General features: G+C 45.3%; 1 protein-coding gene across 1 annotated transcript in view; it reads left to right on the forward strand.

The window, feature by feature from the left end:
- SETD1B (SET domain containing 1B) overlaps window positions 1-19,365 on the forward strand; it is a 49,770-nt gene that overhangs the window by 3,872 nt on the left and 26,533 nt on the right. Inside the window, 2 exon segments of the mRNA XM_009321225.1 lie at window positions 467-579; window positions 3,331-4,506. Of these exon segments, the coding sequence (XP_009319500.1) occupies window positions 467-579; window positions 3,331-4,506 (1,289 nt within the window).

The raw sequence follows: 19,365 nt of genomic DNA on the forward strand, positions 1-19,365 counted from the left end.
CGGCATCCCAATGCATCGTGTTTGCATTAATAACAGCCAGTTTCTACTAGCAAGGTGTGTTTGGAGGGTTTTCTGAAGTGGCTCAGGGTGTTGGCAGAGGCTTATCCCTTGGGTGAGAGTTTCACTTCTCAAATCTGCAAGCTATTTGCTTGGCGCTTTGGAGAGGAGGGAAACTGCTGCTCTCCAGAAAGCATGGTAAAGAGCAGAGCTGCCAAAAGCAGGCTGTGAAGAGCAAAAAGGATTTAGAAACCTCCTTGTCTTGGCTGGAGAAGGGAGTGTCTAACTTCACTTGCCCAGCAGATTATTTAAAAATGATCCCTGCGAGCCTCAGAGGTGATACCTACTCCTCTGTCGCGCAGATGCAGCAGGCTGGGAGCGGCAGCAGGGTCATGTGGGTGTCAATATGTATTTTTACATAGGCTGTGTTATTTCTGTTTAATCAACTCTTCCACTGTGGTCTGTGCAGGTGAAACCCGCATGCGATTCTATGAACTGCTCGTTAATGGTCTTTACACTCCTCAGACCCTGCCTGTAGGCACCGAACAGGATGCATCGCCAACTGTGAATGAAACTCTCCAGGTATGTTTGCTTGGCTTTTTTTTTTTTTAAGAATAACTTTCTAGAAAAATCCAAACAAATGCATCATTAACGCTAGTGTTTCAACACTTTTAGCTTCTTTTTTTTGTCTTGCCATAGTTTCAGTGGATGTTACTAATTCACATTTAAATATAACTTGCTCATAACTGCCATAGCAAATGTAACTCTCTGCGAATGCAGTGCATGTGGCTAATCTGTATGCCGGTGTCTGCATGACGTGGTAAGTGCTTTTTGTCTTTTGGAATGAAAAATACCTACAGAACCGACAGTATGTGCCCTATTAACATTAGAAATTCCTGCAGTTAAGAGGACTGGTTCAGATATGTCCCTGAGATGAAATTATTCCCTTGAAGTCAGGGGGAATGATTTACAGTGGTACATTTGGCCTAACGTCTGCAGTATGTAATCCTTAGTGCGTATGTTCTTCAGACTTGCTTAAAGGCTAAAAGACGGAAGATGTCAAATCTTGAATAGTGGCATCAATTTTCCAGAATCTTAATTAGTCACTGGAATCAGTTGTTAACAAAAGCAGTGGACAGAATTCCTGAGGGCTTCCAGGGGTCCCTCGATATTTAGGGTACGATTCTCTAAACGGCTTTGTACAGTTATCTGCTCCCCTGCAAACCCCACTGGGATGAAGGGACGAGGGGGAAGTGAAGCCTGTTTGTGTGAAGTCATCAGCCCCCTTGGCTTGTCTAACTGTACTTTGGCTCCTGATTGTGGCTTAGGAACCCACTTTAAGGCATCAGATTTGAAAGAAATTTGGCAGAGATTTTTTTTTCTTCTTATCTCTACTTCTCTGCACTCTTATGACTTCTTAAAATGCTGTAATGTCATTAATTCTGTGATCAGATGTTTTCAGGACAGGTAAGATCTGTACATTGAATGTGAAAATCCCATTGATCTGAAAAAATAAAATTCTCCTCTTCTCCCACCAACTACCCCAACAGCAACAAGGCAAAACCCCAGTATCCTCTTAACAAAATTGTAAAGAGGCTGATTCTTCCTCACCTCCCAGCAAGGTGTTTTTAAAGGCAGGAGGGAGGCAAGTAATGATTTTGCTGGGAATCTGCTATGAGCAGGGCCTGGCTTTTCATTTCTGCTAGTTACAGCACATCTCAAATAAAAATGGACAGATTTGTTTTTACTCCTTTTTCAGGGTTAACAGCAAAACACTTAATTGATGGTATCCCCCAAAGCAGTCCCTGCTGTAATTATCTTTAAGATTGTTTCTCTAGATACTGTGTTCGTGTATTGTATTATTATCCTGAATTGATTTTTTCCCCCAATTACCACCAAATTTATTGCTTTGTGGGTAACTTTAACTGTTTGCATCATGTTCTTGTCACTAGAATCTGCCAACAAGCTTGTTTGCTGTTGTAGTTTAGTAAAATACTGACATTTGCTTTCCCCCTCATGCAGAACAGCAAAGACCTGACAGTTCTGCGAGCCACAATCCCTGCCTCCAGGCCATATCCCAACCCCACTGAAAAACAATCCACATCACATCTACACCAAAGGTGCAGAGATGTGGATTTTAGCAGGAAGCACGTGGCTGGTTCCTGACCCTTTCTGTGGGTTTTAGAACAGTTGAGGAAGAAACTTTCCTGATGTCCGTGTGGTCATGGTCTCTAGGGGTCACACCAAGAGCAAGTCCACACTATTGAGTGGATGAGATGTGTGCAAGTGTAGCAGGCAGATGAAAGCTCAGCTTGGGTGTGATGGTGCTGGCATGTTTATAAACAGGTTGTTTTAAGGGTCTCTTTACCTACCTGTGCTTGGGAGAATAGCAGCCATCCTGTAGTCTCATCAGTTAGCTATCCCGGTGTGCTTTTGGGGAGTTGGAGCTCAGTCCCACCTCTCTTGCTACCAGGAGGATTCTCACTGAGCTCTTGCTTTGCATTATGGAAAATTGGTTCTGGCACTGATGATTAGCGTGGCACTGTTATGACTCAGCAGAGTCTGCGTTGGAGCAGGGCTGCTCCTAGAAACCCCCTGAATGTTGCTGTGAAGTGAGTTGCAGAACAATTACTTGGCTGCTCTGTAGGCTTGTAGGATTTCAGTTTCAAATGCCATAATCAGTAGTGCTCTACCTGAGCATTTGTCTTTGGGAAGGTGTTTAAAATGTGTTTTTAGCAGTTGAGAACTTTTTGTGCCTTTTATGCCTGTAGCCTTCTCCCTTGTTGTTACAGATGAATGCCTGGTAGAGAGGGTTGTGGGTCAGCTCCCTCAGTTGGACCAGCACAAAGCCCTGCTGCATAGGTTTGGTTTCAGGCTGGCAGTTTCCTGATTTGTATGTTTTGATTTGTTAAAAAAAAAAAGTTAAATTGATAATTTCATATCTTAGAATTTTCTTAATTATCTTTCCTATTTGCAATTTAGACAAGCCTTACATAGTTGATAGAAATTGAAATTCTTTTAGCTAAAAGTATTGTGCAGGTCTCCTGTTCACCTGATGCTCTTGGGTGTAGCTTGTAAGGAATACTGTTGTATGTGCTTTCTTCTTCCTCCTCTTATAGAAAAGTTCCTCTTTGCTTGCTGCCTTCTTTTAAATCAAAGGGAACTGTTGATAATGGATAGTGGTTTGTGTTTTCAGGGATGCTGTAACCTATTTTTTTTTGCCATGGAAATCAGTGCAAACTCCTGGGTATTCAGCTCCTCTGAAAACCAAACGGATTAGACAAATATCTTTTTGAAACTGTGTGTTTAGGTGCCTTTCTTCTATTTTTATAGTTGACGGATTCCCTGAAGCGCCTGAAAGACAGTAGCCTTTCTTCTGCGGGATCATCTGTTACCCCAAACAGTAGCACGCCGTTTTCCCATGACACAGCCTATTCCAGCTGTCGGCAAGACACCCCAAACTCGTACAGCCAATTTACCCCACAGTCCCAAGGAACACCTCACACCCCACGGTTAGGGACGCCATTTTCCCAGGATTCTACCTATTCTAGTCGTCAGACAACGCCTGTGTACCATTTTGGGCAGGACAGTGGGTACAAACCCAGGAGACATGAAACAAAATTTACAGATGCCTACAACCGTCGACCGGGACATCACTATGTTCATAACTCAGCAGGTGTTTACCGAGGGACGGAGCATCAGTTTAGTACCTACAAATCCCATCAGCAGGAGCCAGTTCAGTTCTCTCACACTCCTCCCCTGAGCCACTCTAGTTCTTCGAGCTACAAATCTGCCTTCTCTCCCTACCAAGCACCAGCTGTATTTCCCCAATCTGATGAGCAGCAGTTTCCCCAAACTTCCAGGGAAACAGAGTACCGAAGACCTGCGCCACCTCCCACCGAGATGGTTGTGGAAAGCAGCACTGCCACTAACATTGATTTTGTCCCGGTGAAGGAGAAACAGGAGGAGCCTCCGCCCTTGCCCGATTCAAACTCTGTTCCTGAACCGAGCACAGCATCCTTCTCTCAGACTCCAGAGAGAAGCGAGACCCCCGGCACCCCCACCATGGAGTCCGAAATGCAGCATAACAGTTTGGACTCAAGGATTGAGATGCTCTTAAAAGAGCAGAGAACAAAGTTACCCTTTCTTAACGAGCATGACTCAGATAACGAGGTCCGAATGGAAGGTAGCCCTATCTCCTCTTCTTCTTCCCAGCTCTCTCCCATCCCAATGTATGGTTCGAACTCTCAGCCCGGTTACAGAGGTCAGACGCCTTCCTCGCGCCCTTCCAGCACAGGCTTGGAGGACATTAGCCCGACGCCGTTACCTGACTCTGACGATGACGAGCCCATCCCTGGGACGGCTTCTTTGAGTCAGAATTCCCGGGGGACGTCAGAGGCCAGCATGACTCCCATTGATCAGCTGAGCAGGACCTCCAAAATTGAGACCTCGGAGGCTAAAGAAATGGTGCCTGGTGACCAGACTCCAACATCAGAAAAAATGGACGAGGTAGGTGAGCTGGAACTGAGTTATGAAGCTCCATGCATATCCCCAGAGCTGGACAGGGCAGGGTGTCGCTCTTTTCTTTTAGTGTCGTTAGAGCGTGGGGTTTCTGGTGGCTTTTTCTTTTACTCAAGGCAGCTGGAAATGAGTTAGACGTGACACAAAGTGATGGTCTTAATCAACTTGCCAGTTTCTAGTTTTCCTTGTTTATAATAGCAGCCTGCTGCAATTTATAGCTTCAGGAGAGCTCAAGGACTGCACAAGCCACGGAAGTTTGGCCAGTGCTCATGCTGTGTGAACGTCCTGAGTGTCAACAGACACTTAAGCCACTAGAGGAGTTAATCGAGCACTTTCTGCCATTGCTTTGGTCCCTGAGCGTGGGTGTGTATGTATGCACACACTTGCTTAACGGGGCTTTCATGTTACGCCAAAGTATTGAATGTATACTTTGTTTGATAGCTCTCCAGCTATTTATGCCATCTGGTTTGAACGGGAGACAGTTGCTGGGTTTTAATACTCGCTTTGCTCAGTTGAATGGACGAGGTAGTTGGCTTGTGGGGGATGTGCTCCACTGAGTCTTCCAATAATAGAGCGGAGCTTGCTGCCTCTGCTGGGGCATTTGTGGCTGAAGGGACAGTGAGAGCTTAACGGTGTGGAATGGTGCCAGCAGACAGAGAAATTATGTTACATGGTGTGTCTGTTTGGGAGGTCTGTTGCAACAAATGTGAGTATCGCTGCAGTGGACGTGTCCGTCCTGTGTCAAGGAACGGTCAAAATACAGATCTTTGCAAATGCCAGACCCTTTCTCCTCGTGTTTATAATAGTCATGCAAGCTAAAGAAACTGCTGTCCCTGGTGTGCAAGAGCTCTGCAAGAAGGGGACCTCAACCATCCTAGAGGGCTGGTCTTCTGTAAATGTCCCCAATGTAGTAGATCAATTTAATTTACTCATGAAAGTTTGCTGGGGTTAAGCTGGCAGAATTGATTTCCCTTCAGTGGTCTGCAGTTGTGAGGTTTTCACTCAAGAAGCGGCTGCATTTCAGGAGAGGAGGAGCTGCTCCCGTAGCTATAGGCTTTGCAGAGTGCTTAACTGGAGGAAAAGCGCTGCAGCAATAACATAGTGCAGGTCTCAGTGCTAAACAGAAAAAAAATTGTAACCGTACTGGATATTTTGTTTTTTCTACATGCCTTTACAAACCTGCTTGTCCTTGTAGTTGCCAGTTTAGCCTTTGAAACGATTCAGCTGCTTGAGGTCTCATTCATCATCTAGGCTGGCCCAGGCTCCCCTCTTGGGAGGCAAGTCCCTGGCTGGTGGGACCTGATGATGTATTAATTAGGAATGGAGTTTTGATTCCTTGAGCTCGGTCTGGCAGGCTTAAGAGGGGATACTCTTAGTTTGTCTAAAAAAATGAGGAAGGCATCCCTCATCTCCTTGCCATTCTGGGCTTGTATCTGCTGTCCTTACTCTTGTGCAAGTGGGTTGCAGCCAATTCTGAGCATGTTTAGAAAGGTGGATGAATGCCAGCATGGTATGTGGGGTCAGGCACTTTCTGTAGCTGAGATCAGCGTTGGGGGACTGGCTGGGATGTTATATTTGTAGGTTGTGATATGGGGCAGCGGCATGTTGACGTTGAAGCCCATGTTAAGTCTTTGTCTCCCCTTAATGAGATACTGCTGTTAGAAGTTCATGTCGATGGTTCTGTGATACAAAATGATATAAATGCCTCAATCCTCTGCAGAAGTCAGAAAGGTGGTAGCAGGGTCTCCAGGCAGGTCATTCCTGCCTTAATTGTCTCCTCTCCCCAAAAAAGTTTGATATTTGTTGTTGGAGCTGTTTATTCAACCGTCCTCTTGGTTACAAATCACATTAAGCTATTCTGGCATGTTTGAAAAGTTGCCTGCGCCTTTCATTGCTCCTTCTGATGCACAAAAAACGATCTCCATGTGTTTTTGCTTCCTTCCCTCACCCTTCCCCCCCCCCCCCCTTTTTTTTTTTTTCCCTCTCTTTTGCTGCAGGAGCAGAGCTGAACAGTGACTTAACATAGGCTGAAATTTGAGCTGCAGCTTTCCAACTGAGTTAGAGAGTGGCATTGAGTCTGTCTAAGGACTGGAAAGCTGAACCTCCGGCTTCAGCCTATTGTGATACAACTATTCAACTTCCAGTCCTTCAGAGAATCCTCCAGCAAAACAGGGAAGGCAGACCCAAGTATTTCTAGTGACTGTGTGGTGTGGGGAGCAGAGCAGAAATGATATATTAGCGTAGGCAGGGCTCATTAAGTATCATAAGGAAGCAATAAAGGGCAGAGAGTTTGAACTTCTTATTTACTTCATATTTGGCTCTTGAAGGGTCGGAGCAGCCCCAGGCCAGCTCTCTTTGGGCGGGTACTCTAGCTGGGAAAATCTTAGGATTCATAAGGATGCCAGCAAAGTTGCAGGGAAGTTTTTCCTGAGACAATAGGTGCTTTTCAAGGACCTACTCCTGTTTCCCATCAAAACAAGCATGATTTTTGTCAATGATTGCTAATATGGTAACATTTGTTCTATAGGTGAAGCGCTGTCAAATCGTCAGGCAAGTTAACCACCCCAGACTTGCCATAAGTAAAGGAGGTACAGCCAAGCCCCAGCAATTGCTCTGATTTATCATGCAAGACCCCGGAGTTTGATTTCAAGATCCGGTATGATACTCCTAAGCCAGAGCTTGGCAGGGAGTTTGGGTGTGGGAGAGGAAGGGCTGTGCATCTGTCTGCAACACCTAACTCCGACTAATCTCAGAGCAGTGATTATGGTCTGCAGAGAAAGTCCTGCTAAGCTTAGCCAAGGGACGAGCGCTGAGAGGTGGAACAGAGCGGGATGTGGGCAGTACGAGGTAAGAGGAGAAAAGGGGTCCTTTACAAACAGCACAACCTGCCAGCCAGGAAGACAAGGCAGAGAGGGCTTTTTCAAGAAACTAGAAGATGGCAAGGAAAGAAAACAGCTGAGCATTTTTATTTTAGGAAAATTTTTGAGGGTAGCAACGTACAAACTTTCCTTCCTATGTTCCTGAGAGATAACAAGGAAAGAATTGTAATAATTTCTTTTTCACAGGATCTTTGCTGTTTCAGAAGTGCAAAGGTTAAGTAAGTACAGTTTGACGTTTTGACATCCCATTTGAGCCAGGTCTTGTTTTTGCTTGGCTTGTTACAGGAAGAGGCCCTGCCTGTGCGCGCTGAGGAGGGTGACAGGATTATAACAAGTCACTGTTGTATATTGATGGTGCCTTTCATGTTTCAGCTTATGAACATATTAGTTTGTGTGCATAGCCAGTGTGTAACAGGAAGACCGTATAATTGACAATGGTATTTTTCCAGATTTATAAGTACAAAAGTACTTTTTAATTGAGGGATCAACAGACTCCTGTCTTCATGGTGGTTTGGCTAAGCACCTAGTTACTGTGGTGGGAGGGGTGCCCTAAAAATGCCAAAGATAATCATAAAAATAAAGATCCTGAAACATGAATGAGGTGAGAGCAGTTCTCCTGCTGCTTGCTGTGAATTTTAGCAAGTGGTTTGGGGAGCAAACTGGAAGTCGCACAGTGCATAGCAGCCCTAGAGACCCCGAAAGCCACTGCTGTCACCAGCACCCCTCACTGTCTCACTAGGCTATTGTGAATGTTTTTAATGCCATGCTGGATGCTGAGGTGCCTCTTACAGAACAGCATCAACAGCCCTGTGACAAGCTGTGTGTGTGCAGCAGATCGTCTTGCAGTTACCCGGGGAGAATTTCTGAGCTGCGCTTACACATAGATGAGGTGGGTCAGGCTCAGCCCTACAGTGAGCTCTGCTGAAGTCCCTGAGGTTACATCTGGGCTGAATTTGCACTTCGCATTGAAGTTTCTTCAGGTTCTTGTGTGGTCGCAGCTAGAACTGGAAGAAATTTATGTTGAAGTGTCACATTGTCCCTCCGGAGCCTTAGCAGGATGTGATGACATTCTCCACAAGATATTGCATCGTGTCTTGTGCCGCTCCACGCTGCTGCATGCCCATCCAGACCGGGCTGTGTTTCAGTAGCTGGTAAATGATTCCCCTTTCCTACAGAGCCAAGTTCAACTTTCAGTTGTCACGAGCGCCTGTGAGAGAAAGCAGTGCCCTGATGCTGTCCAGGCAGCGAGAGGAGCTGCAGGGAGTTTCTCTGCCAGCAGTACCTGCAGCGCTTGCCCCAGGAGCGGTCAATGCCCTTTGGAGCTGTGCTGTGCAGGAGCGAGTCAGCCTCTGCCTGCAGAAGGATGCTCTCTCCTCCTGTACCCTGCTCCCATCCGCGGATTGTGTGGGGTCGGAGGCAGCACTGTGTTTCTGGGACATTGACAGCGGGTTAGATGGAGCCTCCTAAAGATGAACCCAAACGCACTCTACTAAGGCATGTTTCTGGGCTGGAGAGTGCAGAAGTGATTTATTCAAGGTAAATGCACATTAAGGTTGAGAAGGTAGAGTCTTAAGAGCCAGGAAATTTGATACCTTGGTTTCCACAGTAACTGTGCAAGAGCCCTTATGCCCATAAGTAGCTGTTATGTATGTGTAATATATATGGGTACACTTGGGATCCAATTTACAGCTAGAGTGGGATCCATGATTTCTGGAGGAAGACGGGGGAGTAGATGTGGGGAATGGTTGCTCTGAATATATTTTTTTAATTGAAGAAGGGAGAAAAACCTGAGACCTGTGATTTATGCCCAGTCTCATAAACGCTTTTTCAAATTTTCCTGCCTCCTAAGCTCTTGCGAATGCAATCATGCCTGACAGAACCAGTTCCTAATGGAAACTCAAAAAATAGGTATATGTTATGATCATGAATTTCCAGAAATGCAGCCAGCCAATGCCCAGGCAGCAAAGATTTGGATGACTGCTGTGGTTTTACACGTGAATTACACCAGCCATGCTAAACCTGTGAAATTAAAATGAGAGCGTGCTGCTTAAACTGTGGGTTCAGTTCTGCCCTCTGTGACCCATGCAGCAGCAAGAAACTACAGGGACTTCAGGGGATCTTGTGGAGTTTAAGCTTGTTCAGAAAAGAAAGACAGCACACAAATCCCTCACAACGTGATTTAAATATGACACTACACTGGACCCTTTTGAGAGCTCAGAGATCTGTTCGGCCTCCGTGTCCAGAGGAGGGAGCACGCTGGGGCAAGACTGCAGCCCTACATCCTCCTGGGGATGCTCAGGGCTGAGGGTCAGTTCCCATGTAACCCGGCCAAGGTAAGGATGTCCTGGCTCCCGAAGCAGTGAAAATGCAGGGTGTTGTTATCTTACTTTTTTTTTTTTTTTCAGAGCTGATACTGGAAGACCACAGGCAGGGACCGCTTCCTTGTACATCTAGTTCATTTACCACATGACAACCTGCTGCTCCTACAAAAATTTATACGAAGTAGAGAGGTCTGTTCGTGTTTGCTAAGTTGTATTTCACTTTTGACCTTTTGTATTTGGCTCTAGTTTGATTCTTGGGGTGCTCGCAAGGCTGGTGGTTAGCAGAGCAGAGGGCTTGACCAGCCAAATGGGTTCAATATAGGAGGCAGCGAGGGCTTGACCAGCCAAATGTGTTCAATGTAGGAGGCAGCGAGAGGTAACAAGCTCAGTGTCAGTTTTTACAGTCACTTTTTCAGAGCAGAATTGCATAGGATTCACCTGGTGTTCCTGGTGATGCACCCCCTCATACATATATGCTCATGGGGGGGGGGAAACTAAACGGAGAAATACTTGACTGTTTATGGTTTGGGTTTTTTGGATACCTAACAACTTCAGTAGAATGAGAGAACGTTTCTTGTTGATAACAGAGCTAGAAATGGTGAAATGCTCTGGAGTGTAACTGAAAAATAGAAAGCAGGCTGTGGTTGGGAGGCTGAGTGGTTCTTTCACTCTCTCATACCAGGCTAAGACTTTGAGGCTTTTGCATTTTGCATACCTAATAGAAATGACATTGCCATCCCTTTTTATAAATCACTGTTGCTGATTATACTCTTGTCACTAGCTCAGTTCGTTCTCTGTTTTGCCACCAGTGACGTTCTGTAAATTTTCAGTTCCTGGTGGATTGGGTATGTATAATTGAATTGCTTGTTAATAGGCAGAGCAGTGCTTATTTTGTGTTTATGTAATCTATAGATGCTCTGCTGCGCTGGAAACTTAGATCCAAATTACAATGTTTAACCATAGCATATAGCTTATGGCGGAATAATATTTGCAATTCCGAGCTCTGCAGACCATTTACAGTTAGAGAGCCCTTGGCATCTTCCTTTTGCTGCTTACAGAGTTCTTCCTATTCTTTTAAACACTCAGGTTTTAGCAGTGACGATACTGAATGTTGAGATGTCATAAATGCAGGCGGTGAAGCCTCACATTGAAATGACACATTTTCCTCAGTTTCTCAAACCCATTATCATTCTAGTTGCATTTTGCATCTGATGATTGTGAAAAGTGACCAAGGGAATGCAGACAAGTTACTGGATGGCAGTGTGTGTTGCAACATGCAGTGACACTGAGAAAATGTGCCAGTGTGTTAGGTAATCAGTAGAAATATTGAGAAAATAATTGCTGTTAACATATTGTGTTGGCAGCCGCCAGAACAGCACTAATTTCTGGGTCTGATTTTGAAGAAGATGGAGCAGCCGCTATGTTCTATATGTGTCTGTGTCTGACACAGAGCAGTGAACAGATGAGCGCTTATTCAAATTTCTGCTGGCTGTTGCCTTTCCTGGAGTCCTCTAAATAGATACAGTTCATCAGTAGAACGTTTTTTCCGTCTGCATCAATTTTGAGTCCCATGACTTTGCCACCCCCTTCTATTAATTTTAATTTTCAGTTTGGGGTACTTGTTTGTACCTAGTGAAGATGGGGCAAAACTCAAAATGAAACCTGTGAGTTCGTTAATTCTGCGCATCTTGTACCTGCCCACAAGGGCTCCTTTGACCCAGGCATGCTACTGCCGTCTCAGGCTTTATTATGAAAGTGCAGTGCTTGCTTTTTCTTGTGATGAATAGGCATTTCCAAAAGGTTGCTCAAATTTTTCAGCTCCTAAAACCAAAGTATTTAAAAAAAAAAGTTTTTAAAAAAGTCTTTTAAAATGTTCTTTATTTGCTTAGTGCTAAAATAAAGCCAGTGGCTGCTTCCACAAGTTTCCAGCTGTGCAGACAGGCCTGATGAGGTCAAGATGCATAGAAAATAGCAAGACGGCAAATTGGGGTTTCTAATTTCTCCCCAGGTTGGAATAGGCTTGCTCCTCTGGGTTTTGCAAAAGTGTTGCTTCAGGAGCAGTTTGAGTAAAGGAAGTTGTTCGCGGCTTGGGCTTCGGCAATCGCTCTTTGCGTAGAGCACACTGTGAGCGCTGCGCAGGCACAGCGTGGGGAGGAAACGAAACTGCTGCTTGAACTCGAAGCTGGCAGCAGTTCTTATGGTTTGGAGGTTTGGTTGCAAAAGGGTCAGACAGCTGTAACAGAACTTCCAATTTTCTCTGGTTGGGACTCGGGTGTTGCGACTTAGGCACTCTTTAGTGGCATTTGGATTTGCTGGCTCCTCTGAACGTGTGTGTTTTGTGGAGTATGTATTTATGTGGAGTTGGTAACTGTGTACTAAGTGCAATTTATCACACACCTTTGACCAGCTCACCTGTGTTTTGCCCAATCTCTCTCTCTCTCTCCATATCAGGCAGTAAGTCAGGGAGATAGGAAAAAGGCTCTGAAAGTGGTGGTGAGGGGAGGAAGAGGAGTAGCAAAGATGATCTCGCCAGGGTCCAGTCCTTCTCCTCTTTCCTCCTTGCCTGAACCTTCAGGCATTCAAGGTGGGATGTCCTCAGGCTCACCACTGCCCAAATGCCCTGTTATCAGTGAGTGCAATGGCATGGAGCCTTAGGAAAGAGAGGGCTGTGGATGGTGCAGGTTGGGTGACATGAAGGAAGGACGGGGTTTTGTTTTTCCTGGGGTTGAAACAGCCCTTTGCTGGCCTGGTCAAGGAATTGGATGTCTGCTGCTTTTGTGGATGGTGTGGAGCAAGAGTCACTTTCTTGTATCCACTTTTTTCCAAAAAGAGCTGTGTTTCACAGTGAGCAGTATAGGAGGACACACAGTGTCCTCCTCCTGCTGTGCAGAATTAACATGCGTTGCACATGTCGGGGAGACGTTCCCTCTGAAGCCTGGGGAGGGATTGCTGAAGTAGGCGGCTTCTTTCCAGGTTTCCCTTCTCCCAAAGGAGCTTGTTATTTCTGGTGCCTTGTGTGTCCTAGGAAAAACAAAATATATATATTTCAGGTGATAGCAGTGTTATTTGGTGGAAGCAGGAGCTGGTTTAATGTTGGCGCATAGCTCTGGGGACAGTTTCCCAATCCAGTCCTTGTTGCTAAGCGGTTGCCAAATGTGGCATTTTGGTCAGCAGATGTGGCTGAGAGTTTCCAGTGTAGATAATTGAAATATTGTCTTTGAAGGATGCAGATAAATGTGAGCAACTGTTATCACGGTGCTACAAGCATTTTGCTATTGTCCAGGAAAAAAATTACTTGGAAAATACGAAAATCTTTAGTACTGCATAAAATTATTCAAATTACAGTAAAACACAAAGGGCAGTCTACTGGTTGAATATATGCCATGGAGATGTGTGCAAAAGGATGCATTTTGACAAGGGAATCTCAGTGAATTTATTTGTGTGTTAATACAGTGTCAGGTGGGATGCATCTCCCAAATTACATCAGAAAAGTGGTAACAGCAGGTGGTTTTGCAAACCTGAGATGTATTCCAGGTCAGTGAGAAGCAGGCAGGAAGGTGGTGTGGGTTTGGTGGTGAAGGGCAGCCTGGTCCCAGCAGAGCCTGGATGGGCTGATGCTGGGGTTGCTTTTAAATTCCCGAGGAGCTGGCATCGCACAGGGGGCACCCAGCCTGGCTGCAGGACAGCAGAAGTAAGCTGTGAACCCTGCTGGGTTGGATGCTCAGACTTCAGCTTGAGGAAATCTTGCTGCGTGACTTTGTCTTGGCTTGTTGCTGGGATGCACGTGCTACAAAAGGGCTGTGGGACAAGGCTGCAGTCAGGGAAGTGCCTTTTGGCATGGCTGCTGTGGGTGCACGGTCCTTTGGGGGGACCTCAGAAGGCTTTTGCACAGCTGGCTGTGTATTGCTGTGGGGTCATGGAGAGGGGGGAAGCAGACAAGGGAGACGCGAGGAACTGCGCAGGTGGATTTGCACCGTTTTTGGGGGGTCAATCACTGTGCAGTAGGTGCAGCTTCCACATGGCCTCTGTCTTTGCTCTGAAAGGGTTTGTGTGGATCTGCTTTCAATGTCCAAGCTGAAGAAAACCTGAGCTTTAGATAGTACCATGCCTTTAAAAAAAAAAAAAAATCAGAAGGGCAGCTCATAGTAGTCTCTAGACTTCTGAATTGGGATGAAGATTTTGTTAGGACTAGATTTTATTGTAGGTGAATTTGGGGCTAAATGTACAAACTGAGCTGTAAGAAGGATGAATGCTGGACCCTTGTTATGACCCAGTTTTTACAGTTTTTTTTACTATTTTAACTGAGCTCTGGTATCAAGAGTATTGCACAGTGTAACTCTGTTCTAGTGAGGCACAACTTTAGTATCACATCCAGTAAGTGAGATGTATTGATTATGGTATGTGGTGTAAGAAGTACCATGCAGCTCTGGTGTTTAAAAAGGTGCTGAGGCTAAACTGTCATAAGTAAAAACCTATTATGTGCAAACCACCAAGCCAGCTGTTCCTGCACAACTGCTAAAAAAAAAAAAAAAAAGCCCATGCCTTCCAGCTGGTCACCTGAATTGGTGAGCAGTGCATGGAGTGCATGAGCACAATGCTGTGTTCATCTGTTTTTGTGCCTTTCTCACAACTGTTTCACATAACTCTTTAAATGAGTAACCTGCCTTTTCAAGAGTTTATGTGTAACTTCAAACTAATGAACCAATCTAACGGGAAAGCTGCTTTAAGAAATAAAAATAAGAGCTGTGTGATTGAGAGTGGTTTAGATATGTCTGCTCAAGTATGGGCTGTAGAGATGCTGTACTGCCGTGTGCTTCTGCAGGGCTTTGCACTCATCTCAATCATTTTAGCAAAGCTCTTTAAAGCAAGTATTAAGGAAGTCAATAAAATAAGTGTCACCAACATGGGGAGGCCTGAAAGAGCCTGAGGGCTGGGGTGGTCGGTCTGAGGAGCAGAGCACAGGTTGCCTGGTACTGGCTGCTACTGAATGGCTCTGCCTGTGCGCATGCAGCCCTTCCTCTTGAGCAGTCATCTGTGGTAGAGCTTGGTTATGGCTTTGCTGCAAGAGAGAACGGAAAAATACTTTGGAATAACTCATGAGTAAGCAAAGAAGAGGCATGTCTTTACCTTTCTTTGGTTGTCTGTGTTGTTGGGGGTTATTTGCTCTAGGTTACTGAAAGACCTTCAGTGGGAGGTTCATGCCACGCAAAAAACACATCAGCAGCAGGGCTGTATGCAGTGGTGCTCCCCTGGGGTCCCTCTGCTACTCATGACCAGCAGATTAGGATGCGATCTTGTTCAATAGTTGCTGGTGGACTTGTCTTCCACAAATATCTAATCCATTTTTACACCGATCTGCACTTCTGAGTCTTTGCAGTATCCTGTGGCATTGAGGCGCACAGCTGAATTTTGCTCTAGGTGAAAAATGTTTCCATGTGTTTGTTTTAAACCTCCTGCTTGCTAATAAGGGGACAGGTGAGGAAATCAGCTTACTTTACCTCTTGTCTCTTTTTTGAGTATTTTATGCCTGCACAAATGGTGGTGGGAATGCAGCCCAGCTGTGGGGTATTTCCACTCTGGTAATTTAGAACAGTTGTGGTTACACAATTTCTTTTGCATATAGTGGGAATAGTTTAATAGCAAAAGTTTGGTATCTTCTAGAAGGCCATGAGAAATGTCATGTCCTGCACAGAGATTATTTTTGTTAAGGGATCAGTCAACAGTTGGCAGCCACAAGGGTTATGTTTCCATCACCCGAGAGGAGTGGTATGGGGAAAAAGTTGCCTTTCCCTCACTGAGCAGGTTTTAGAGAGGGACAACTTGAAGGTATTTCTGGCTGGATATTGCTTTAGGCTTTGTCTTAGAATGAGGAAGATTTTTAGTGTTTTAATGAATACGTTACGTACCTCAGCTGATGTGCTTGATTCTCTCCACTCTGACTGCACTTAGTTAAATCAGAGTACAGCAAGAGAAGGAAAATCTAGGCAGGAAATAAAGCAGTGAAAAATTCAAGATGCCTCCAGAGAGAAGATCCGTAAGAGAAGAGAAATGTTACCAAAGGGGAACTGTTTCTTGCTGGTCTCACCCTTACTTTTGAGGAAGAACATCTCTACTCAGCCTCTTTAGCTGCTTGAAATAGGCTCCTTAGAGTGAAGTGTCTCCTGCGGTCTAGCTGGGTTTTAACGCATCTACGACACTTTGCTGGGAAGGACTTGTTAGCTTGTGTTGTAATGCTCAGAAAATGAGTGGAGCCTGCTAAGCTCATTAGGGTGCCAGTCATCATTTGTGGTCACTGCTGCAAAGGGCTCAGAGTCTGGCCACAGAAAGTTAGAAGTTTTTGTCTCATGAGCTTGTTGTTCCCCAGGGTCATTCTCTGCTGCAATGTCCCAGCAGGCCTGGAGCACTTACACCACCTGCAGTGGGGGCTCCATCCAAAATGGTTTTAAATGCTTTTTGTCAAGGTCAGGTGGACTGGCTGAATGGTCTTGTCTGCAGCAGTTTTGCTGGGAATTTCAGAAATGCAGCAGATGTCCTGTTTGTCCTGTCTTGGGATGATGGCAGCGGCTGTCTCCAGAACAGAAGACCGCAAGTTTTCTTACTTGAAACCATACTGTGTTGCCACCGTGACTGCAGTCAAGATGATAACAAGGTCCTAAAGACCTTATTAACAGTATGTTCCCTCTTTCATGCTTTCTTATTTCTTCTCAAATAGTTGGTACTGGGATAGCTGTATCTGTACTGTATGAGCTGCTGGGAGGAGGGTAGTGCTGTGTCTGTGTGACCTCCCGGGCCAGCAGTGGAGGGCTCATGAAATCTCAGCAAAAGTGTTCAGGAAAGGGAAAGGTTCACATAAAAATCAGGACTTTAAATCTTTCCCCTTGCTTGTTCCATGCTTTTTGGAGAGTAAAAGCTGTACTTGTTTGGAAAGGTCTGTTCTGGGCTACCTCCATCAGCTGTGGACTACAGGCTCCTGGGTTTTCCTCCAGGTGCCAAAAACAGTTGGGCCTCTTTGCTTCCCACCAGTCATGAACAGAGCAGGACTGCACCCTAGAAATTCAGGGCAAGAATAGCTCCAGCTCTTGGAGAGCGGAGGGAGAAGCCAGGCTCATCATTTGGGATGCCTCTTGAGAAGGAAGGCAAGTGTCTGAACTGCTGCCTCAGGATATACTTAATGGCACCTGGGTCTGAGAGCAGATGGCAGCGAGCAGAAGAGCATTAAAAGATGATACTGATGAATGATCTAACAAAAGCTCTTCTTTTTTTACTTTGCCCATTGTCCTTCAAGACCTTGATTCCTTTGTTTCTGCCCTCCCTTCTGAGGAGACTCAGTGTTGCACTAGTTGCATTGCAGACGTCCAGGTCTTGCAAATGAAACGGCTGTTGCTGCTAACACTGAAAATGCAGAGCGCACTGAACAGAGTACTGAAAATGCTGCTATAACTGTAATAGCCGCGTGATTTCAGATACTCAAGGGTATAGTAGTAGTATGTAAAAGAGGAATAATATCAAACTGGCCTAGTTCTGCTGATTAGAACTTGTTTAAATACAGTATATATACAACCTATTCTTCAATAGGCTGATACTAGCTGGGAAGCTAGACTGTTTTCCAAGCTTATCTGCTTTCTTATTGCCCTGTTGGTAGCAAGATCTGAATTCATGGCTCCATTTGACCTAAGGTTTAAGTATGAGGGTAAGCTCGGGGATGGCATGTAGCTCCTGCCTGGCACTGAACTGTAAGATATCTGTGTACTCTGCACACACAGTTATTGCACTTTTTTTTTTTTTACTACTTACAGGTGGACTGATCTAATGTTGCCAATTCGCTTTATCTTTGATTGTAAAGTACCTTCTGCTCTCTAGAAACGTGGGTCCATTTCTCCACATCAGTGTAAAGAACAAAACGGAGCATTTCAGAATCATTTGGGAAATTAGTTCTCCATATACAGTGTGATTTCTCCTAAATTCCTTGCTTTTCTTTGCATCTTTAGAGTGAGATGCTGCCTCAAGCTCTGCATCATTTGTGTGTGGACAGACCTTAGAATAAAATCTACTGATAATAGCTGAGGTGGCAGAAAATGACAGAGAAGCCCATTGCATGTTTACCACTGCCTTTCTCTTTTTCAGAGAGACTATTTAGTTCCTGTGTTGGATTTGGCTGTTTTTTTCCCAGGACTCTGCATCACTGAACCTGTGTCTGAAAAGGGCTTTACCTGGGTAAAGCCAGTCTGGCTGTATGAAAGTCTTTGGGAGAAGCAGAGAACATTCCCTGACTAATTTATCTGTAGGGGGTATTTTCTTGCCACTCTACCATCCTTTTATGCATGACTTCGCTTCCCAGCCGACTAAAGCCTTTGAAGTTAGATTGCAAATAGCTCTTCAGCTATCCCTTCCCCCCATCTAAAATAGGGAAACCAGAACAACCATTGCTGTGGAAAGAACCTGCCTTGTTACATGGCTCCCCCATGTTAACACCCCTCTGTCTTTTCCTCCTTCCTTTTCCCTACCTCCTCCTCCCGCCCCTGAAGAAATCTTTTTTCCCCCTTAATAAGATCTACTTAAGACTTGAGGGAAAAGGCCATGGTTCCATGAGATGGTAAATCCAATTTTAGGGTGTTTCATATGTGATGAAAAACACTATGGCTGCATGACGCAGCCCCTGAATTGGCACACATTCGCCCTGCCAGTTCGGATTTGTTCATATAATGCAGAAGGGACGACTGTCCAGGCAAGCGTCGCATCGGGGCACACACAGGCTGCCCAGGCATCCCTGATCTCGGGCTGGGGGCCAGTGACTCCCTGTCTCGTACTCTCACTGTATTTTGGGATCTGCCCAGTTGTATGATCACGTTTGTCTTGGCTCAAATCTGTGCAGTCAGGGGGTCTGGAAGCTTCCAGTCTCAGCGTTGATGAATGTGGACCCAGAGGATGTTATGTTAGCCTGCACTCTTCCTAGTGCTGTCCCCGGAGACACTGGGGAGCCTCTTGTGCGTGCTGGAAGCCCAGGGGCAATGTCTGGCTTCTGCAAATATCCCTTCTTTGGTGATCTTGCCAACACGAATGGTATAACCACATCGTATGCTGTGAAGCTTGCAGTTCAGAGCCTCCTTTCCTTTACTGAAGGGAGAAAGACCTGAATTAAACCACCCCTTTTCTGGAAGGTAATGCGCTCAACATTAACACAGCAAACCCCTCAGCAAGTTATTGCCCTCTTTGCCAATTCATCTCTTTAGGCTTTCTGCTGAGGCAAATCTGGCAGTTGTTTTCCCACTGGGTTAATTTATGGCTCTGAGGCTTGCTATCCTAGGAAGCTCTTGCAGTGGGCTCTTGGAAGTCATGTTGAAAAATAAAGTATGGTGCTCTCTTGCCAAGAGATGGAATTTTTGAAAGTTCTGAATGCTGGTTGAGTCTTCTTCCTTTGGGATCACATTTCTTGAGTCATCTTGTTTCTGGATCAGTGAAGATCTGGTTACCTTGGACCACTAATGCACTGCATTTGCTTCCCATCTCTGTCCTCTTTGCTTCATGTAGAGTTGTCTGTCCTTCCCTTGATCTCTTGTTAAATAAAAGAAGTTTTTAGCCTCATGGAGATGCTTAGAGGCTGCCTAAGTGGGTGTTTCTTACTCCAGGATCCATCTCAACTTTTGGAA

The sequence above is a fragment of the Pygoscelis adeliae genome, unplaced genomic scaffold, assembly GCF_000699105.1.
Source record: "Pygoscelis adeliae isolate BGI_AS28 unplaced genomic scaffold, ASM69910v1 Scaffold93, whole genome shotgun sequence".
Classification (NCBI taxonomy): domain Eukaryota; kingdom Metazoa; phylum Chordata; class Aves; order Sphenisciformes; family Spheniscidae; genus Pygoscelis; species Pygoscelis adeliae.